We start from the raw sequence: 23,246 nt of genomic DNA, 5'->3' as shown, positions 1-23,246 counted from the left end.
ATAGTGATCTAGAGAGGAGGGGAGAGGTGTTAGTCGTAGCTCCTCCCAACCAATTGTTAAGAGCTGGAGTGTTTCTGTTTCATTGTTTGAGGAGTGGATCAAACGCCCAACGCCGAGAACCTCCTTTTCTCATTGAAATAAAGTGTCTGCCTTTCACACATGGAGTTTCTGTGATGCAAAGTCAGGCGCACAGGGACAGTGCTGGAGAACGCGCTGGGTTATTGGAAAGACACTTTGGAGATACAGAAACCCCCAACTCTTACAGCAGCTGAATAAGGGAGATGAATTAAAAGTAGCGTTGTTCCGTGAGATTTACGCGATACATTTCAGAGTTTTTAACCATGTTTCGCTCTAGACTCTATATGGTTGTCTTTGGGCTGCTGAGCGCCGTGCGTTTCGCGGGGACATCGCCGTGTCCGTCCGGGTGCGAGTGTTCAGAAGCCGCGCTGACGGTCAAATGTGTTTCCAAAGATCTGCGGGACATACCGACTGGCATCCCGGGATACACGAGAAACCTCTTTATAACCGGTAACCACATCAGTTATATTGGGCCGGAGTCCTTCCAGGGACTGGATAATGTGACAAATTTGTCGCTGTCTAATAACAGGTAATGCCATTTGCTTTGACTTCATGTTATAGTATTCCCATCTATATAAAAACACCTCAGATTAATTTGTGTGCTTGCAAACAATTAGAATAGTTTACGCAAATATGTTTAGTAGAAGTATTGTTATGAAAAAATTAGAACATAGTGAATGAAGATCAAAACTTTTTCAAATATTGTGAGGGGTCTCTCAGTCTTTCTGGTTTTTGGAAGCTATAGATAGATTGTTTACCTCATTTGTAAGTGCTTTAGATAAAAGCGTCTGCTAAATGACTAAATGTAATGTAAATGTAAGATGCATGCATCATGTATTTTATTTTGAAATGAAATAAAAGAGACATTCTATATCACCAATGATTTTTTCATTTGTTTCACGTTTGTTTTCAGGATCTCAGAGGTAAAATCTCACACATTTTCTAGCATGCGAAGCCTCAGATCGGTGGACCTAAGCAACAACCAGCTGGCCCTCATCCATCCTGAGGCATTCACTGTCCAGGGCAGCATGCTGAGGGAGCTCAACCTCAGTCGGGCTCTCTACAACCACTCTTCTGTCATAGATTTAGCCACCTCCCTTTGCTGGAGCAGCTTGGGTGATCTGCAAGTGCTGGACCTGTCCAGTAATAGCCTTGTCTACTTGCCCCCTGGCATCTTTTCCCAACTTGTCAGCTTGCAACGTCTTCAGCTCGCAAACAACTCTATAGTGGTTATCCATAATGGGACTTTCACAGGGTTGGATCATCTGCAGGAACTCGATCTAACGCATAATGCCCTCAGAACCTTGCGCGACGAGGCTCTTAAAGAGCTGGAACACTTGCGTATGGTAAGGCTTCACTTGGCAGAGAACCCATTTACTTGCATTTGCGATATCGAGCCATTTGCTGCATGGCTGAACACCTCACGTGCACATGTAGTGGATGTTGAGCGCCTTGCTTGTGTTTTCCCCATTGAACTGCTGAACACATCGCTGCTGATGGTGGGCGAGCTGGAGTTGGGTTGTCACAGGGTTGGAGAGACCGACAATCTGGCACTGCAAACTTCTTATGTGTTCCTGGGTATCGTACTGGGATTTGTTGGTCTCATGTTTCTTTTTGTGCTCTACCTGAACCGCAAAGGTATTAAGAAACGGATCTACGACATGCGCGATGCCTGCCGAGAGGTTTGGGAAGGGTATCATTACCGATATGAGATTGACTCTGATCCCAGACTCTCACAGATCTCCACAACAGCTGATGTGTGAAGCTCTTCCCAAACCAAGCTCATGACACAAACTTGTTTCCTATTGCATTTATATGTGGAATATGTACATGTGCATGTAGACGTATTTTAATAGTCCCATATATACTTTGTCGCATTTTCGTGCAAAGCATGTCCTGCCTGTTAAGTCTTGTTTAGGCCTTTATAACAAGCACACCTCCCCCTCAAATTCAGAATTGTCCCCGGGAGGCGTTTGCTTCTCAATTATTATTGGATGCTTGAGGATTAGTCCAATAAATGGAGAAGCCATAAAGTAAGCCTGCATACCACCAACAAAACCCCCACCACTCTCTATTGTCCTGGAATGTGGCCCACAACCTTTCTGGTTCAACTTAAGTGCCTTGTTTATAGGATTTAGGGGGCTGACCAGCTTCACAGAGGGGAAACTTCGATGTACATTTATCCTATGGTGTTTGTGAAGTTCTGGGAACTGTTGTATTGCATGCTTGTGCAGCCCTGTCTTTATGGAAGCATATGAAGTTCTAGAGTTGGACAGACTTAGCAGCCTTCTATGGTCCTCTCTGTCCTTCTATCCACAGGGAGTCTGAGAAGAATGTGCCGGATTTTCTCTCCAAAAGCATTCCAGCATGAGGATAACCTCTAAGCTCTAGAAGGAGGGTCTTTTGAAAAGAAAGAGCCTCAGTTTGCTGAAATATCTGGCACTTTTTCATTCAGGAGAGACGGTTTGCTTTGTTTTTATTCCTTTCATTTTTATTGTCAGGATTTTTATGAGAACCAGCCCTCAGGAGGGCCACAGAGTGAGACCCCTCCTTCTTAAAGACTGCAGAGAGACTGCTCGCTCTTTGAAGACTCGGCCTGGCTCAGTTCCTCATATGTTCCCCAGCTTTTTCTGTTTAAGGGACTTTACAGTGATAAGATACAGATGAAACTGGGGCCGTTGTGCAGAAGGCGACTCTGTTTGCTCTTTTTGAGTACTGCTTTCAAATGTATGAGACTGAAAAGTCTTTGTGTTGTCGACTTTGCTTGTGTCTGGTGCTCAAGACCATGGTTTTATACTGCAGAGGTTTGGCAAAATGTACAATTTGCCATAGTAAAAAAAATAACTTTGCTTGTAATAATAAAAACATATTTGTGCCTGCTTAATTGCTTGATAGATATTTGTTACAAGAGGACATTTTTTGTGTTTTATAGCACTATAACACTAGTATAATTTATTTCAAGTCAGATTAACCTTTACCACGAAGGAGGCATGGGAAGCTTGTAAATAAAATGCCAAAAGCAAAATGTTTACTTCTTAATTTATCAGGTATCCAGTGGAAAACAACATACTTCTAAGGATCTGTCATGCATCAATTTTCAATGTCAAAATCATCAATTTTCTTCAGGTCAGAATTCTTCTTGCATGCTAATAAATAAAGATTTTGTAAATTTGAAATTGAAATGTTGTATGTTGCTTGAGAGGAAAATCTGTGTGGTTTCTTTCAGCAATTTCTTATTTTGAATTTAGAGTTTAGTCCCATGTTAATGGTACAGCTTATGGACATTTTTTTACTTTGCACTATAAATTATTTGAGTTTTCAGGTTAAATAGAAGTTAAGCTCTGTCAAAAATGTTTGTTGCGTAATGGTGAAACAGCTGGAGTGAGTTCAACACAAGTTGTAAACATTGTGGGTGTTAACATCATTTTAGTTTGGCAAAATTATGTACTAACTGTCTGCATTTTAACATTCGTTAAATGGCCCCATTCAATATCTCACTGTACATAAAAGAGAAAGCGTGAACCAGCAGCTGCGGCATCCAAACTTCATCCACGTGTCCGAATATGCCTACTTCTCTACAATAACACGCATAATGATAGCATGTCCGATTCCTCATATTCAAAAGGCAATAGGTGAGAAATACTTTGATGGTCTGCTTTTTTGATTTTATGCTTTGGATTGACATGCTGTGCCACCAAATAAAAAAAACTAACAAAGAAAACGAGGCTGAAGTTTATTCTGTATGGTTAAGTTGTGAGTGCATTGAGCACATTAAGTATTTTCATGGTTGATATTAGTATGTCATAGGTAAACAAATATATGGGTCATGGCACTGACATATTTTAAGATGTTTTAGGGCGAGTTATTTTCAGTTAAAGGGGTCATATGGCGCGAATACGAGTTTTTCTGTGTCTTTGGTGTGTTAGAAGTTGCCCACGCATGTATTAGACACGTGAAATTGCACAAATTAAAGTGTCGGAACAAAAGATGCATTCTATCTAAAAGCGAATGCTCACCCAGACCTGCCTGAAACGCCCCGTGTAACCACACCCCCACAAATCTACATCAGTTGGTGGTATGATTTGACTAAGACCGCCCAAATGCATACGCAAGTAAGGTGGGCGTACCTGTTAGTACAATTGCTTTGGAACCTGATGTTACAAATATGGTAAGAGGCGTTACATTTCCATCACACGCTTGCAATATTCGACCAATCACTATGCACTGGTTAACTGGCCAATATTAGCACACCTCTCTTTTCAGAGCGATGAGCTTTGAAAAAAATCTGCGCGTTTCAGAGAGGCGGGGCAAAGAGGAGATAAAAACATGCACAATATGTGGAAAATACAGCGTTTTTGAACCTTAAATCGTGTATACACATTGCATTACATCTAAAACAAACGATAATAGTCGTTTTAGTCGTGTCATATGACCCCATTAAGACAGCTCAAGCATTAATTTTATTCAGTGACTAGCCTTAAGACTTGTCTGTGAAACCGGGCAAAACTACATAAAAACAACACATCTTTTATTAAGTTGTAAAAAATGATATCCTGGTAAGTGGACGGAAAGAAATCATACAGAACAGAGAAACCGACGGGTAAGTACCTATTGTTTTCAACAGCTCCCTGTGCAATGGAGCATGATGGGCTTGTTAAAAACAAAAAACAAATGTACCCAATTAGTTACGAATTTATGGTCGTCCTCAGGGCTCAAGACGTACAAAAAAATGATATGTACCTAGCATCATTGTGCCGGACACCACTGTGCCAGAGAACAGTACTGATGATTAATGTAATCCCTTCTCTGCCTCACAGCAAGCCTACAGGAAAGACAAACTTTCAAGCACCACTGTCCGTTTAACTAGAACAAAGACATTCAAGTTCAAATGACCGCTTGCTTTTTAAGAGACCCATTTTATACTTGTTTTGTTACTTGTTTGTTCTCTTTCATAGTATTATTTTTCTTGATGGCCCTGCAGTGTGCTTTTCCTATTAAACCCAAAGTGCTTAAGGAATGGTACTGACAAATGCTGCCCTTTTGTGATTAGTCATTTTATTTTGCAGAGTTCTAATGTTTTCTGGTGTAAAAACATTTGGGAAGCATTATGGAGCATTGAATAGCTTTCAGAATATATGCTTTCAGAAATGAACCTCACATCTCTGGGGGACTGAATACGTTTAAGACAAACCCACAACAGTCATCAACATGACAACAGCAATTGGCAGCTAAGTTTCTGGAAGGACGTTTATCTAACTGGCTTTCTCTTTTAACCTCAATCCTGCCTAGGGTTGGGAATCGTTTCAATTTTATCGATTCCGATTTCAATTCTGATTCTGCTTATCGATTTCGATTCTTATCGATTCTCAGTTTCGATTCCGCAGTTGAAGTAAAACATTTAGATATCAACCTGTATGGTCATTTAGCCTGCTTATTGACTTGTTTGCAAAATATATTTATATATTTATGAGCACCGTTTTGTGTATATTTACACATAGAAACACACTTTTTCTGATTTATTACAATTTGTATTATCATAGTTGAACTACATCATGTTTAAACTGCAGTTACTATAATGCAACTATGGTTAATTTGTGATTCCTGTGCTTTAATGCAAATTCTATAGCTAAACTATGCTTACTATAGTAAAAAATATCGATAATTTCCATAAGGGCTTTTATTGAGATATCAGCAGATCATGCAACGCATGTACTTTTCTGAAAATATGCACACAGGAATTGATGAGAGGAATTCAAATTTTAATCTCAAGTATCCGATTCCTATTCCTTTCGATTCCGATCCGATTCCTCGCCTTTCGATTCTGATTCCAAATTGGAATTGATTTTCGATTCCCAACCCTAATCCTGCCTCAAATTTCATTACCCTTTCATTATATTTTAGTAAACCTCCATTGGGCTTTTTGTTGAATCGATAACAGTTAAAGGTTTGTTTGAATCCTTTACTCAAAGTACTAAACCTTGTGCAGATGAATTGTTTTCTTATAGTATAATGCATAAATATAAATGTATAGTATAATGCAATGTAAGTCGCTTTGGATAAAAGCGTCTGCCAAATGCATGAATGTAAATGTAAATGTATAGCTTGAATCTGACTGATGTTACTTATATTTTTTTGTTTGGTGAATGATAAAACTGATGAAGAAAGAAGGCATTTTGGGGCCAGAATGTCATAAAGGCATAAACGTGGGCTCTCCTGACCACCCAGAACACCCTCACAATTATTTGAAAATGTGATAAAAACAAATATAATTTTCTTAAGTTTTGTTCTCTTTGATTAGGTTTGGCATATTCAGATGTAAACATAGTAAAGTTATTGTGGCCAAAATAATTCACAATATTATTCCAATATCAATTTATTTTTTTAAGAATGAACAAGTATGCTATCAGTCAAATTCATCTTTAATTGGGATTATTATCATTTTTCTCTTCTTGGCCAACAAATCACGCTTAAGAAAACTTGTTCAGAACCATTAAGACTTCTCTTGGATTATGATATTATCATGTATCGTGTTTAGACAATTTTGCAAGTGTCATAACTACAAAGATGTGCAAATACCTTTAAAAATGTGACCACAATAATGAGAATGGGACTGTTTTTGCATTACGACATTGACAGTAGCTGAATAGAGGTGTCATGAAAATAATGTAAAAAATCCAAAAATCTTAATGATCATGAAAAGATCCTTTATTTCTTTAGATTTTTGAAATATGACTTGTTTATGTTTTTTACAAGTTTCATAATGTGCTATGCTAAAAATCAGTAAATCACAACTATTGCTTCCAACCATAAGTTTGAGAAACTTTCACAAACCCTGACTTTTTCATGGCCTCTCATGCAAATAAATGGGCAAAATGAAAAAGTGGGTTCTAAATTAAAAACAAATGCATGTAGAACTCTCTGACCTCACCACCAACAGTACAACAATGCCACTGACAACCCAAACAACAAAAGACCCAGCAAAGCTTTTTATCTATGAATGTATTCATAGTGTGTAACTTTAATGTACTACAGATAGAAATTATATCATTCCTCTGGGTTTCCCCTACCCCTTTACCCAGCTGTGGGTGCTGTTATGTGGGTTTTGTTTCTTGTGTTGCCTCGCTGTCTGTTGGTGTGTCCAACCATTAGGGTTTGGAACAACTTCAAGTTTGTAGTTCTTGTCATGTTCTCGGAGAGAACAATGCCATTGTTTGGGTTGTGACAAAGCACATGGACATATGTAAGTAAAGCATTTTTATTTGTCTACAGTATAACAGCTTTGTATCTTTTGACAACTCAAATGTGAAATTTCTATATGTAAATCCTTGCCCAATCACTTTCATTCAGAAAATTGTGATGTGTGAAAAGTGAGCAACCTTTGGTAGGGAATTAGGGGTAGAAAAGCTCTGTACTGGAGCAAGGTGCTTGTCCATTATTAACCCTATGACTTAACTATAAGCCTTTGATGTGACTCTACAGTGAGAAATCTATTTTACATGATAAAGTATGAAGGGCCGTCCAGCATATCATTCTGATCTTTCACATAACTGAAGCTCAGCGTTGAGATAAACATGTAGAACAAAAAATATATCTATTATAATATATTTTTTGTTCTACATGTTTATCTCAATGCTGAGCTTCAGTTTACACTCCAAGCACAACTATGCAAAGCAACATACATTTTTAATACATCTTTACATTTGAAAGAAAAGTATATACATTTTCCAAGTTTAACATTACTTTTGGCCTCAAATGTACATGTTGCACATGCAACAGCTGCTTTTACTGCTAATACAGAAAGATGATTCCTGCCAACATCTGCTTTAATAAATGCACGCATGACCTAAAGACAGAGGTCCAGTATAACTAATAAGGCCAAAGAGAGATAAGTCAAAGAGATAACACATGTGAGATGGTTTTATCGAAAGATCCTAGAGAGATATACGCGTTTCTTTCTCCTGGTAACCAGACCTTTTCTTACCACCGAGCATTAAGCCTATGACACAAGGTATTGTTTTTACTGTACGTGGGCTACATTATTCAAGATGGCCAGATGCCTGAGCAGGAGGGGGTTCTAAGTGTGAAGCCAGGATGGCTCCACAGGATTGGCTAAGATGTGGAGAACGTCCTAGAAGTCAAAGGGCAGATAATTCCAGGAAAGAGACCATCTGGCCCACTTCTGACTCATAGCAGCATCTGATGTAAGTACACCATCATGTCAATGAGATGAATGACAGATTAACTAAGATCAATGAATTGCTCACCAACAAACACACTTAATGTAACATTAAATAATGCTTTTGTCTAGTGTTCTGCTTAGCAATGCACACTTCTGAGTGGTGTACAAATATGCAAGGAATGTTTTGGCACTGGGCATATTTTGAGTAGTGCACATGGAAATGAAATGCAATGAAGTGAGCTTTCATTGTTTAAAGTCACCATGAAATGGAAGCTGTGATTGTCTTCTTTTCCGTATCATGACATACATCCGAGTGAAACGGCTTCTAGTAGGGCGGGACTTCATGTCGCCCTCCCCAAATTGATTGGATCGTTGTAAATTGGCCTGATACACCACCGGTACCCATTGGACAGTCAGTATAGTCTTTCCTCTTTTTCAGGCATTGCGTCACAAAGAGAAGAGTTGTTGTTTAGAGGGGGAGTGGAGCTTTGTGTTTTTGATTAAAGATTACAACTGCAAATGAGTTTTACAAAAATAATGATGCACATGGATACATTATTTATAATAATCACTGTAATGCTGTGTTAGAAAATTATAGTATTATCATTTTTAATTGCACGGTGACATTAAAGCAGCACTTTAGAACATTTGCTCACCATGTGGTTGGTAAGAGAAATTGTCTTTTACCAGTGTTGTAAATAATGTCGCTGTATAGCTTCTCCATGGGCACCGCAATACACGTGAATTTGTTTAAGCAAGCTGATGGAACCGGCGAATGCAGAAACGTTGTTTGGAAAAAATATTGCACTCTTCCACAGGCAAGGGATGAGCAGTGTGTACCAACCCGAACACAGAACTTACATAATGTGGTCGTAGCTGCTATGAGGCTGCTCAGGTAGCAGCGGCAGTAGAATTCGTCTGTTTAAGAGTTGTTCTACCAATGAAATAATTTCAGAGACATTATTTTAAGGTCGAAAAACTACAAAGTGTTGCTTTAAAGGGATAGTTCATCAAAAATGTTAAGACCTTCGATCATCTTTGAAACACACATTAAGATAGTTTTGATTAAGTCTGAGAGCTTTCTGACCCCCCAGCAATGAAACTTAAACTTAGTAAAGACATCGTTAAAAAAGTCCATGACTACAGTGTGGTTCAACCTTCATTTTATGAACCGACGAGAAAACTAAAATTCTAGTTGTTTAAAATAGAATATTCAACAATTTTCTCTCTTCTGTGTCTTCAACGTGCGTCCACGAGAGCACATAGAACGTCGGCTCCTGCATCAACTCAACACGCATGTGTCATGAACACATCTAAATTTGTGTTCCCAAGATGAATGAAGGTCTTACGGTTGTGGAACAACTTCAGGGTGAGTAATAGGCTACTTGACAGAATTTTTCATTCTTTGGTGAACTATCCCTTTAAAAAGTGATGTCTTTGTTGGGGTCGATGTAATTTACACATGCATTGATAGGCACACACAGCAGTTATTCCATAAATCATTTAAGCCGTTTGTAACTACTGGTGGTTTCTCGGACAGGGTTTAAGCTAGTCCCTGACTAACTTACATGTAAGTGTTTTGATCGAAAACAATTTACACTGACATGTCTTAAAATATATCAGTGCGATTGTTTTGTCTCAAGATGCACACAGTATTTTTTTTTTGTAAAGTATGTTTTTAAAAACAACTTAAATATCCTAATTTAACTAAGGCCTAGTCCTGGTTTAAACTAATCCCTGTCTGGGAAACCGCCCAGGTTGGAGTTTTAGTAAATTAGATTTCATGATGGTTAAGCTTGTAATAAACTGTTCGTCCTTTATCAGTGATAACATCATCCACCACTGTGCCTTCACTGTTAAAAATTTCACCATAAAAAAACAGTAAGTAACTGGCAGCACAGTTGCCAGCAAGGTACTGTTAATTAACGGTCTCTTGCTGTTGCTGAAATTAACAGATGGTTACCGTTTTTTTAAAAACGGCATAAAGCTGTTATTTTCTACATTAACAGTAAAATACTGTCAAAAGCATTAACAGTTGCTTAATGTTTATTCTCAAGTGGTTCTTAAAAGGCTAGAAATTATTTATTTTTACTTTTGATATTATCTATAATCCCTTTAGCAGTCTTGCTGTTTTGTACAGTGTATAAATGTGTCCATTAAAACATTACATGGAAATGAAATGCAATGAAGTGAGCTTTCATTGTTTAAAGTCACCATGAAATGGAAGCTGTGATTGTCTTCTTTTCCGTATCATGACATACATCCGAGTGAAACGGCTTCTAGTAGGGCGGGACTTCATGTCGCCCTCCCCAAATTGATTGGATCGTTGTAAATTGGCCTGATACACCACCGGTACCCATTGGACAGTCAGTATAGTCTTTCCTCTTTTTCAGGCATTGCGTCACAAAGAGAAGAGTTGTTGTTTAGAGGGGGAGTGGAGCTTTGTGTTTTTGATTAAAGATTACAACTGCAAATGAGTTTTACAAAAATAATGATGCACATGGATACATTATTTATAATAATCACTGTAATGCTGTGTTAGAAAATTATAGTATTATCATTTTTAATTGCACGGTGACATTAAAGCAGCACTTTAGAACATTTGCTCACCATGTGGTTGGTAAGAGAAATTGTCTTTTACCAGTGTTGTAAATAATGTCGCTGTATAGCTTCTCCATGGGCACCGCAATACACGTGAATTTGTTTAAGCAAGCTGATGGAACCGGCGAATGCAGAAACGTTGTTTGGAAAAAATATTGCACTCTTCCACAGGCAAGGGATGAGCAGTGTGTACCAACCCGAACACAGAACTTACATAATGTGGTCGTAGCTGCTATGAGGCTGCTCAGGTAGCAGCGGCAGTAGAATTCGTCTGTTTAAGAGTTGTTCTACCAATGAAATAATTTCAGAGACATTATTTTAAGGTCGAAAAACTACAAAGTGTTGCTTTAAAGGGATAGTTCATCAAAAATGTTAAGACCTTCGATCATCTTTGAAACACACATTAAGATAGTTTTGATTAAGTCTGAGAGCTTTCTGACCCCCCAGCAATGAAACTTAAACTTAGTAAAGACATCGTTAAAAAAGTCCATGACTACAGTGTGGTTCAACCTTCATTTTATGAACCGACGAGAAAACTAAAATTCTAGTTGTTTAAAATAGAATATTCAACAATTTTCTCTCTTCTGTGTCTTCAACGTGCGTCCACGAGAGCACATAGAACGTCGGCTCCTGCATCAACTCAACACGCATGTGTCATGAACACATCTAAATTTGTGTTCCCAAGATGAATGAAGGTCTTACGGTTGTGGAACAACTTCAGGGTGAGTAATAGGCTACTTGACAGAATTTTTCATTCTTTGGTGAACTATCCCTTTAAAAAGTGATGTCTTTGTTGGGGTCGATGTAATTTACACATGCATTGATAGGCACACACAGCAGTTATTCCATAAATCATTTAAGCCGTTTGTAACTACTGGTGGTTTCTCGGACAGGGTTTAAGCTAGTCCCTGACTAACTTACATGTAAGTGTTTTGATCGAAAACAATTTACACTGACATGTCTTAAAATATATCAGTGCGATTGTTTTGTCTCAAGATGCACACAGTATTTTTTTTTTGTAAAGTATGTTTTTAAAAACAACTTAAATATCCTAATTTAACTAAGGCCTAGTCCTGGTTTAAACTAATCCCTGTCTGGGAAACCGCCCAGGTTGGAGTTTTAGTAAATTAGATTTCATGATGGTTAAGCTTGTAATAAACTGTTCGTCCTTTATCAGTGATAACATCATCCACCACTGTGCCTTCACTGTTAAAAATTTCACCATAAAAAAACAGTAAGTAACTGGCAGCACAGTTGCCAGCAAGGTACTGTTAATTAACGGTCTCTTGCTGTTGCTGAAATTAACAGATGGTTACCGTTTTTTTAAAAACGGCATAAAGCTGTTATTTTCTACATTAACAGTAAAATACTGTCAAAAGCATTAACAGTTGCTTAATGTTTATTCTCAAGTGGTTCTTAAAAGGCTAGAAATTATTTATTTTTACTTTTGATATTATCTATAATCCCTTTAGCAGTCTTGCTGTTTTGTACAGTGTATAAATGTGTCCATTAAAACATTAAAGGTTTAACACAAATAATGCATCGTCATTTCAAAACATGCATCTTCTTTATTATTTAATAACTTCTTAAAAGCTTGAAACACATTTAAAGCAAAAGTAACAAAAAAATGCAGCCATTTAAATAAAATTAAATATTTAAAGTGCAGTTATTGTAACCAGCAAATACAAATAACAAAATATTCTCAAAATTAGGGGCTGTGGAAAATTAAGTGAATGGTCAAATAAATGTATCTTTATAAAATACTGAATTTGTGGCACCTTTCATCAACACCTGAACATAAGTGAACACAAAGAACCACAAAATATTCTCCAAATTAGTAGAACATGTAAAAAAAACTAAACAACTGACTTAAAGTGACTAAGAATTAAAGGTTTACAATTTATGGTATTCAAAACTGAACACCTGAAAAAATTGTGCAACTAATGCACATCATGTTTGTGTTTGTTGTGTATGGAATGTGTGTTGTGTAAAGGATAGGGTTCACTTATATAAAGTCCCACTCAAAGTCCATCAGTTTCTTCAGTAAACTGGCAACACGGGTGTTGACTGTTTTCTTTTTCTGGGGGACCTTTCCTGTCCGCTTCGAGACGACTCGTCCACCCTTGGTGCCTTTTTCGGGATTAATCCCAATGAACCGCCTATAAAAAATGTGAACATTCAGCTTTAGTATGGGTAAATAAGGATACTCACTCAGATTATGTAAATAAAGAAGTCAATTCTTAAAATAGCAACACTGCCCTATTATATTAGGTGTAGATAATGTTGCATTTTAACATCTTTTTAGGAGTTTGTCACATGTAAATCCCAAAACAGATAACTCTGATTGATCAAAATCATGTTTTTATTGTGCATTCCAAGTAATATCAACTGCAGTTGGGTTGTTTTGATTGATAATAACAAAAAATACAGCAAACTAACACAATAAAACATGACACAATAAAAAACATTCTTTTTTTACATAAAAAACAGAGTTAACTGTTTTTGCAAATAGACTCTGTTTTATAAACATGGTTTAGAGAAAGTGGTATGTTAAAATGTTTCATTGAACTGAATTAAGCATCTAACCTCTGGATGAATTCCAGCGTGCATGCCGCTTCAGCTTGGTACTCCACATTGAAAGTGTAGAAAATAGCAAAAACAGCAGCAAACCCGGAAAGAAAACTTGGCTGGATGCCCGCACAAATTATTTGCCCCTCAAAACTGATCATCCATTGTTGAATGCAGATTCCTGGTTTTTCACCTAACACATAAAAACAATTCAGCATTTACATAATTTTATTTTCTATTCCCAGACTCTGAAGTCCATATACAGTATGTAGCTATATACTGTGTATTGTGAAATTGTTGCTGTAATCTGTATATTTTATTTAACTCAATGTCATTTTTTTCCAAATGAAAATGTACTCATCAATTAGTCACCTTCAAAGCCATAAAACTATTAATTTTCAAGTCAATGGTAAATGGACCTTCAAACATGCTAGCCGGACAGACAGAAATATATCTCATTGGTTTTCACATGTTAAGCATGTTTAAGCGTATTTGCTCTATGTATGTGCCTTGGTGATTCTTTGTATGTGAATAAATGGCAACATTAAACTCAAATGGATTACATTTGCAAAGATTTAATGTTCTTTTTTAAAGCATCAAAGTTTTTTGATCAAATGAATTTCAAATTTCAATAGATGGATAAGAATGAGAAAATATTTAAAATATATTCATTTGAGTTCCAAAGATATAAAGTTATACAGGCTTGCAACAATATCAGTGTAGGTAAATTATAACAAGATAACTATTTTATTTTGAGCTGGCTCTTAGTGTTGAAAAGAAGTACACATATTATGTAATCATAAAAAGAAAACAGACAATACATACCAAGGAGTAATAGTCGGGGAGTTGCAGGTAGTGCAAGTGTCCTTTCGACATCAGCTGCAGTGGAAGATGCCTATGACACGGTCACAATAATGAAAAGATAAGAAAGATGAAATACAGTAACAATAATAATTTTCTATTTTACACTGCAATAATAATTTTCTATTTTGATTTATTTTGGTTGTCAGAACAATCACAACATGATAGAAAATAAACAAAGAAGTAACTTACATTGGCAAAAAGGATCAGCCCTTCCTGGGTCTCTGAAAAATGAGCCATCAGAAGTTGAATGACGAAGAAGAACAGCTCGAGGTCTGAGCGCAGTGAAAGGACTGCCCTGACGTCAGCGTTGCTGGGTTTGTTGCTGAAGAACTCTGCAATGATTCTTCCACACTCCTCCATGGACAGCTCAAGCGCACGTAAAATGTTGATATCTGTAAGAAGCTCAAAATGAGCATAAAGCCCTTTCTGAGTGAAAAGGTATGGCCACTGCCCTCTTAAATCTGTGATGGCTGGTGCTGGTAATGCATTTATTTGCCGACGCTGTATGCAAAAGGTTGTTTCCATGAGTTGCTTAACCTCGACTCTTTCAACCCCATTAACTCCTACTCGATGATATATCTCATCCAGCCGCTGACGTTTCTGCTCCACGGTTTCATCTGTCTCCTCTGGTGGGAGGTCAGGCTGGAATCTGGTGCAGCCATAGGTATCAGTAGGCCCTCTCTTTAGTCCATCACCAGAGGAACGGTGCTGGCGAAAGCTTGTGGTGCGGTTCAGATTTTCAATTCTGTTTTTAAGTTGAATTAACAGTGAGGTATAACCATTTCCTAGTACCTGACCATTGTCACGGAGATCAGCAAAACTCTGAGGATACTGGCGGATGATGTTTTGGCAGACAGTGACACACTGTGAGCGCATGGGATTTAGTTCATATTTCCTCATCTCGTCTGCCAAAACTCTGACCATCTGTCTCCGTGCTGCCGGTGAAGGTCTCTTGCCATCAGCCATCGCTGAACGAACATCCACAGGCATGGTTGTCCATGGAATTTGGAAAGTCTCTGGCCATGTTTTTTTTATTTGAAAGGATGGACCACAATCTTCAGAGCTGCTAGATCCTTGATTTGAGACTGAGGGTACACTTGATGGACTGGAACAAGGAAGAACTAAAGGTGTGCTGACTGCTGGTATAGGGGAAGGAAGTATTTCTAGGTCCAAAGTGACCACCTCTGTCTCTGAAATAGGAAAAGTAGATGTTGAACAGCATGTGTGATTGAACAATATGTGATTTACACTATAACGATAAAAAATATTCACTTGAAAGGCCTGTAAATAAAACTTCAAGTGCTTAGAATTTTCTTTTAATTGCAGCTCACAGCATAAATCAAATATAAAGTACATTTACAACTATTTACAACCATCAGTATCCAGCAGTACAAAGACTAACAGGTAAATATGCAGGAAGTACAGGAAAACCAAATCCCATATGACAGCATAAATTAGCATAAAATACAGTATCCTGTAAAACAGGCCAGTCAGAACTACTGTTTAAGGATTAACTCTATATTTCAAAACAGTAAGCTTCACCTTACCTTTTTTAAATGCTTCCAGAAGCTTCCGTAGTTGAATGGCTGGCAGTAGGTCAGTAATATCTTCTTGAGTCACATATTTAAGGTCTTGTGTAGATTCCAGTCCAGAGTTTAGCAGCTTATCCATCAATGCCTGTTGAGTGTCTTTGGATATTGTTGGCAAAGTTCTGAGGATGATGCCCCTCAGGTCTTCAAGCACAGTGTTCATTACTCTACAAAGAGGGAAAAGAGTGGTGAAGAACAATTAGTGCCATCTCACAAATTGAATACTGAGGTAGAGGGTAATAATCCAGTAGGTCCTCCTGGTTAATGCAGTAGTAACAGTTCCTGATTGGCGTGATGCAGTGAACACCTATATCATGCAGACATAAAGCCTTGTACTTTTCAGTGAGAAAGTAGACTGCAGAGTTTTTATAATTCAGTATCATCACAATTTTGCCAACATCAAGCCCATCTTCATCCTTACTAATAACAACAAACATGTTTTTTTTGTATATGGTTCCTTTCACGGTTGCTTCATGAGCAATCAAAGTATTTTCAGGTCCAAAGCCATAATTTTCAACTGATTCTCTAATGCCATCATTGTAGTCATGTGGAAAAAACTCAGATGCTTTTTCTACTACAATTGTTGGTGGGAAGATATTGCCAGCACTAAGGTATGCTTGAAGAAGCTGATGTCTCTCTGCAAGGCTTAAACACACATTTTTAAAGTTATGCATTTTTCTTGAGCATTGTTTAAAGTATGTGTGTTTGCTTTCGAATCTCAAGGTCCACAGACGGATAAGCGGCCCAAACTGAATCACGAGCTCCGGATAATGGCTCATGTAATGATGCTTAGGTTTAAGAAGATGATGGGGAAAGGCTTGTTTTCTGAAATGCAAATATTCATAAATAAGGACTCTCAAGTACCCTATCTGGTCAGTCGAAATGGCTGGTGCACAAACCAATGTCACAATTTCTCTTAACTGTAACACCAGTTGCCATATCTCATTGTCAGCAGGACATGTAATCTTCTCTCCAATCAACACAGGTAACAGTCTCAGCAGGCACCAGTTTTGTACAGCATGGCCACTCAGTCTGTCACTTCCTGGCTTCACCTCACACGGTTTGTCATTTGCATCATTGCCTAAATATCTGAACTGATCGATCCTTCTATTCAATTCAGTGTATGTAAACTGTTTGTCAACAGTGACAAGATGGTTAATGCACAATGCAAGATCTAAGGCAACAACTCCTTCGAACAAATCATGCCCAAGACAAGGGGGCAACCCAGGCTGACATACATGAAACAAAGACAAGCTGTTGAAAAAGGAGTCACATTTGATACCTCCACTATGAACCGAATGTTCCTTGATGTTCTGAATATGCTTGTTGTATGACTCTGGGGTCCGAGTGTTGGCTGTGGTCAGAGGATCTGCATGAAACGCATCTTTGTCAATTTCACAGTATCGACAAAAGTACTTATTGCAACTGAAATTTTCAAGAAAACCTCCGATGTTGTGTGAGCCCAGGTTGTCTCCTGCAATGGCTCGCAAAATTCCTTTACATACCTGTCCATCAGGTAGAACTATGCCATTGGTCTCAAGGTCTTGAAGGTCTTTTATTAAGCATCCTAGGACCAATTCCTGACCAAAATACTTGAAATCTTGTTCTCTACACAACAACACAAGTTGCATTTGGTCAATACTTGAACGGTTATGTGGCAACAGGTCTGCAAGTGTGAGATACATTGCTAGTATTTTGTGTTTTTTCTTTCCTGACCCCAGAGGATTAACAACTTCAAATGAGTCTTGATAAAGTATCAAGCCTAAAGAGGACCTCTCTGTCTGGGCCAAGTTTTTTGTGATGTTTTCACCATCCCAGACATCTTCAAGAATATTAATCAACTGGTTACGGCTGTGTATTTCCTTGTACTGTTTCCACACAGACTCGGAATGAAAAAGTGCCTCAATTGTCTGTTTCACAGGCACATACTGTAGAAAACACTCCTTGCCAGCTACATTATGTCCAAGACAAATCGGCACAGGTTCAACATAATTAAAACTGTTCTTGAACACTGTTTTCCTGCGCTGGTCTGTTTTTAGTGTGTGGCTATTACATGCTTGTAAGAGATCATCTGCTCTTAGACTGTCAATGACATCATTAATGGAAGCCTCTGAAACACCAAGTTTAACCAATTTCTCATTTAATTTGAAAAGTAGATGTGACTGGTTGACATCATAAACTGACTGCATATCCTCAATGATAGTTTGAATTACTGAAGCTGGAAGCAGTAACTTTGACTGTAGTTTCAGATATAACAGAGCAAGATTCTTAAAAAATAATGCCTCAGGAATATCTTCTGGAGTATCCTCCAAATGCTCGCTATTTCGAATTACATCAGAATACGCTTCTGTTACCATATCAGGAGCAATATTTTGAAAGGTTTCAGCTTCAGTCACAAGTGCTCTGGCATAGATAGATTCAGCTAGGTTTACCTCTGCTGAGTGTTTATGTTTTCTGGATAGGTGACAGGTAAATGAAGATAATACAGTAAATGACTTATTACACTGCCTAAAGGGGCATGTCACTGTTCGTCCCTCTTTAATGTGCACTTTAAGATGGGAATAAAACTGAGTCAGTGTATCACATTTAGCACTGCACAAGTCAACATGGCATGCAAGTTCTGAGGGGCACACATGTGATCTAGGCACCAGCACACACGCTTTGTGATGTCGATAAAGATGTGATTTCAAAGCTGCTATTTTTTTAAATGTCCTGTTGCAGTCCTGGATACAGCAAAGTAGAAGTAAGTTTGGGCTATTGCTGTGAATCCTCATGTGATTCACATAGGCTACTGGATTACTACACAGATGTCTACATAACTGACATGGAAACATGCTGACAAGTCAAACTGTACAGTCCTAAAAGGCATAAAAACAACTCGACTTAACAAGAAAATCTGCATGAAAATGAAATGTCCCTTAACCTTATGGATTGGTCAAAATAACAATACAACGCAAACCAACAACACTAAAAGTTCAAAGACAAATTATTCATAAGGATAGCAAGTTATACTTATGAACATGAATATTCTTTAGCATATTCTATCACCAAACGTATCAACAACTTAGATCAATGCAATCCAAAACACAGCCAACTTAAAACAACCACAACACTAGTAAAAAAAAACAAAAAAACGTTTGGAATAGAGTTATGTACTAATTATAAAGACGTAGACACATTTGCAAGCAAAACGACACCAAAATGAATGCTTTGACATGTGTTGCACGTTGCGGAATTAATTAAAAGATAGCAAGATAATATTAGCAAACAAGCTGTCTATAATTAGCGTGATACAAATACATCGAGGTGTTTTTGTTGCAGCAGTTCTCGAAGGCTTATCCTTGCAAAAGAGCATATAGTATATCATGACACTTGTTTGATAAAAAGTTTGACAAAACTCACCCTGTAATCGGAAAATATCTTAATCAGAAATTCAACTCCGCTTCACAATGACGTCGGCGCACGTTAATCCCTGAAACAAGCGTATAAAAGAGTTACAATTCACAGCATCCACAATTAGTATGTTTTTACAAATTATTTAGTTTTACAAACTATTTGCAATTGCAAACTTATATTTAGTCTATAATGAGCAAAGCAAACTGGCACTCACCTATTAACTCGGACGATAACCATCCACATGTGCTCGCTGCAGTTCTCGATTTCTAAAAATACTGTACATACCTGTTTTTTATCCTTAGTGAAATAAATACGGCGAAATAATGTTAAAGTTTGTTTACGTCATTCTAACCTCCATGAAAAAACATGAATGCCCTGTTTTTAGACATAACAGGATTATACTGTTGAAATTTTGACGTAAAATAACAGCAATTTTTAAGAGTGTTGTTATTGTTGTCCTAAGTGTTACTTTGTAATGCTGTTTGAACATTTGCATGTTTACATCGTATTCAAACTCTTTCTATTTTAAGTCTGTTTATGATCACTTAAATTACGTAGTTAAGTGTGTCTTGTTTTGTCTTATGTACTGTTCCACCTTATTTCTGGAGAAACATACTTTCGATTCCCTATGTACAAGGTATATATGGCTGAAACTAACTGCTAGCTCTGATTTTGTTGTAAAGAATTTTCTGCTGCCTTAGAAAGAATGTTAGGTCGTTGTGCACCTTTGATCCTTTTCCCGGAACAACTTTATATCAGAATAATTGAAAGTATACTTCAATGTATATTTCAGTATATACAGTATGTTGTTTAAAGGTCAATAAGAATATAGTGACTGTGGTGCACAGTGTAAGATTCCCTGTAAGAAGATGGGAAAACACAATGTTTAGCTGGTGTACTAAGAATCCATGTATGGAATGATGAAAAGATTCACACTACACCTCACAAAGGGACACTCTCCTGAATGCTGCTGGTTGCTGAGGATATTCTGCTGACGACGGAGTTTGGCATGTGTGGCTGTGTATTTATTGATGTGTATTCTTGAAAATTCCTCCAGAATGCTTACTGAAACAAAACATGCAGCAGTCCACAGAGATGATGGAGTCTACATTTTCTGATCAATGACACTCATTGATTATAAGAATAATCATTTTAGGTCTTTTTATTGTTTCCATACTAGGTCATTCTTCACCTTTTTTTTGTGTGGCTGATGATTTTCTCTGATGCTAGTCACACTGTGGTCCTATCAAAACAATACTTGATCATGAACTTTGGTTTAACCACTGGCATAAGTTTGGGGCGGGATTTTAAAACATGTAATTCTTTTTGCATTTAAAACGGGTGATGGTGTCTGGGAATACACACTGCTTTCAAACCAGGCATTCATTTTAAGGTATTCCTTTAAGAACTTCATACATCCCAATAATAACCTGACCCCTAATGCACCGTGTAACACATGCAGTAATTATGTGAACATGTGGTTGTTCACAAGTAGTACATTACTCAGTTCCAACATTCTGGCCGCAATATGGTTGGGGGAATAATGAAGGACAATACATAGGATGAAATGACACGCCAAGGAAAAGTAGGCCAGCGTGACAGATCTTCCCATCATTTGGAGAAGCTGGAGACAGACGGATGCTTCTCCTTCCTGCTGACATTGGGAGAATGACACTAATGATCTCTATCTATCAAATGTGGGAATGGAAAATTGTCAGAGCTATGTATATGCGCAAGTGCAAGTATGAGAGTGGGCTAAGCTGCAGTAATGGCCTTCATACCTGTTTAAGGTACTGTGAACCACATGTTTGTGCCTGAGGTTGATGCAAGCCATGTTTTAGAAAGTCCTCAAAATATATTCACCATTTTGCAAATAATTTTGACGTTCCCTCAATTTACTTATAGAGACACTAAGGCCCGGTTTCACAGACAGGGCTTACATTAAGCCAGGAGTAAGCCTTAATGCGTACTAGTTAAACTAGGCCATTTACAGTAAATACCTTTCATGAACGTGGCTTAACAGAGGTTTAGTTAGTCGGAGACTACAGAGTCCTGGAGTAAATTAAGTAAGCCTAAATGACCTGGGATAAACCTGATTAGTTTGAGTATAAGCACATGCCGTTGGTCTGATGGTGCATATAAAAACTTGAAATGGAATTGAAAACGTTATTGGTGTGCATTTAGAGACACAAAACAATGTCAGAGGCTAAAACAATTCGTTCAAAAGAACTTTAGCGAGTATGAAAAAACACTACTAAAACAAAAGAAAAAGAGTGCTTGGAATGCAATTTGCAATGAATTCAATGCAAATTAAAATGTATCCACAAGAACAATATAACTACTTCAGGTGAGATTCTTCATTATTATCATTGCACATTTGTCATATTCATATTCATATATTTGTGACAATTTATAATGAATGATTTTTGCCTGTATAGACTCTGTGGAAGAATCTTAAACTGGCTTTAAATGTGTGATGAACTGGGCTTGTTTATTGTTTTATACTGTTGTATGAGGTCTACTTATGACGTTGGCATGTTTTTTACATTCAAAAACATCAAAATCAATAAGTAATAGTCTATTTTCTACCCGGGATTTGAGACCGGCTTGACAAACGATCGGTTTGAATGGGCATTCCGCCATGAACACTTGGAAGTAAACGCCCACTGCTATGATTGGATAGCAGTTTGCGTAGCACACTTAATTGGAGCCTTCTGTGAATTTGGTTAGAGACGTAATGGTAGGTTACACTATTCGCACAGGATTAGTATTATCTGGGGACCTCGTGTGATTTATAAATTACCAGAGGTGGGACCAAGTCATTGTATTGCAAGTCACAAGTAAGTCTCAAGTCTTTGCCCTCAAGTCCCGAGTCAAGTCCCAAGTCAAGACAGACAAGTCCCGAGTCAAGTCCCAAGTCAAGACCGACAAGTCTCAAGTCAAGTCCCAAGTCCTACAGTTTGAGTTTCGAGTCGTTTCGAGTCCCTTTAACAACAGAGTAATAATATTTGAACAGATCATGTATGCTTTTAAGATCTGTATTTATTATCAAAAAAATTTTGCAAGAACATTCTTCAAACACATTTACAAAAAATATATATATATATATATATATATGTTGATCATACAATAATACATCATGTAAATGTGCATTAGTCTCCTGGTGCTTCAAACTGCACCTTGACTGCCTCACTCACCTCTTTCCATCGACTGCTCTAATCTGTCACTAATAACTTTGTTTCGGGACTTCATGAGATGATCTTATTCATTGGCAGACAGAAAACACAAAGCGCCTTAACAAACTTAAATGTTCAGCACAGTCATGTGTGTGCGTGCCGGCTGCGTCTGAGCGCACATTTCCTGAACGCGAGTGTATGCTTAATTTTCTAAACAAGAACAAGTGAAACAAATAATATAAATATGATAACCATATGTAGAGTCGAGTGTTTATTTTCATTTTGTACGTTGACGTGCAGTGTTGGGTGTAACTAGCAGAGGTGGGACCAAGTCATTGTATTGCAAGTCACAAGTAAGTCTCAAGTCTTTGCCCTCAAGTCCCGAGTCAAGTCCCAAGTCAAGACAGACAAGTCCCGAGTCAAGTCCCAAGTCAAGACCGACAAGTCTCGAGTCAAGTCCCAAGTCAAGACCGACAAGTCTCAAGTCAAGTCCCAAGTCCTACAGTTTGAGTTTCGAGTCGTTTCGAGTCCCTTTAACAACAGAGTAATAATATTTTAACAGATCATGTATGCTTTTAAGATCTGTATTTATTTATCAAAACAATTTTGCAAGAACATTCTTCAAACACATTTACAAAAAACAAATGCAAATGTAATTATTTACACAAAAAGTGGCACAGCAGTTTCTGTCCTGTCTTGTATTTATCTCATCTCATATTGTGTGTGTGTGTGTGTGCGTTCATGTTTGTATATCCCGGTGGGGACCTAAACCTGAATACACACCAACACATGGAG

At 37.7% G+C, this 23,246-nt stretch overlaps 2 protein-coding genes across 2 annotated transcripts; one reads left to right on the top strand and one right to left on the bottom strand.

Annotated features, from left to right (window-relative positions):
* Positions 1-107: 107 nt before the first annotated feature.
* tpbga (trophoblast glycoprotein a) lies at positions 108-3,781 on the top strand. Its single transcript, XM_057355013.1, has 2 exons — positions 108-607; positions 992-3,781. The coding sequence occupies exons 1-2, from the start codon at positions 342-344 to the stop codon at positions 1,839-1,841; spliced, it is 1,116 nt and encodes a 371-aa protein (XP_057210996.1). The 5' UTR covers positions 108-341; the 3' UTR covers positions 1,842-3,781.
* Positions 3,782-13,790: 10,009 nt separating this feature from the next.
* LOC130567507 (uncharacterized) lies at positions 13,791-19,440 on the bottom strand. The gene is made up of 5 exons (XM_057355688.1): positions 19,282-19,440; positions 15,838-16,046; positions 14,480-15,480; positions 14,252-14,321; positions 13,791-13,798 (listed from the first exon to the last, which is right to left on the bottom strand). Exons 2-5 carry the CDS (start codon positions 16,040-16,042, stop codon positions 13,791-13,793), a joined length of 1,284 nt encoding a protein of 427 aa, XP_057211671.1. The 5' UTR covers positions 16,043-16,046; positions 19,282-19,440.
* Between the last annotated feature and the right edge of the window lie 3,806 nt (positions 19,441-23,246).

Source organism: Triplophysa rosa, linkage group LG16, assembly GCF_024868665.1.
Source record: "Triplophysa rosa linkage group LG16, Trosa_1v2, whole genome shotgun sequence".
In the NCBI taxonomy this organism is placed as follows: domain Eukaryota; kingdom Metazoa; phylum Chordata; class Actinopteri; order Cypriniformes; family Nemacheilidae; genus Triplophysa; species Triplophysa rosa.
This window is presented reverse-complemented; position numbering and strand designations above follow the sequence as displayed.

Bases quoted from the DNA above. Each gene is read 5' to 3' on its own strand.
- LOC130567507 (XM_057355688.1), bottom strand. From the start codon at position 16,042: ATGAACACTGTGCTTGAAGACCTGAGGGGCATCATCCTCAGAACTTTG. The intron at 15,481-15,837 runs GTAAGGTGAAGC...TTCCTATTTCAG, and splicing joins TCTGGAAGCATTTAAAAAAG to AGACAGAGGTGGTCACTTTG. The intron at 14,322-14,479 runs GTAAGTTACTTC...ACCGTGTCATAG, and splicing joins GGCTGATCCTTTTTGCCAAT to GCATCTTCCACTGCAGCTGA.
- tpbga (XM_057355013.1), top strand. From the start codon at position 342: ATGTTTCGCTCTAGACTCTATATGGTTGTCTTTGGGCTGCTGAGCGCC. The intron at 608-991 runs GTAATGCCATTT...GTTTGTTTTCAG, and splicing joins TTGTCGCTGTCTAATAACAG to GATCTCAGAGGTAAAATCTC.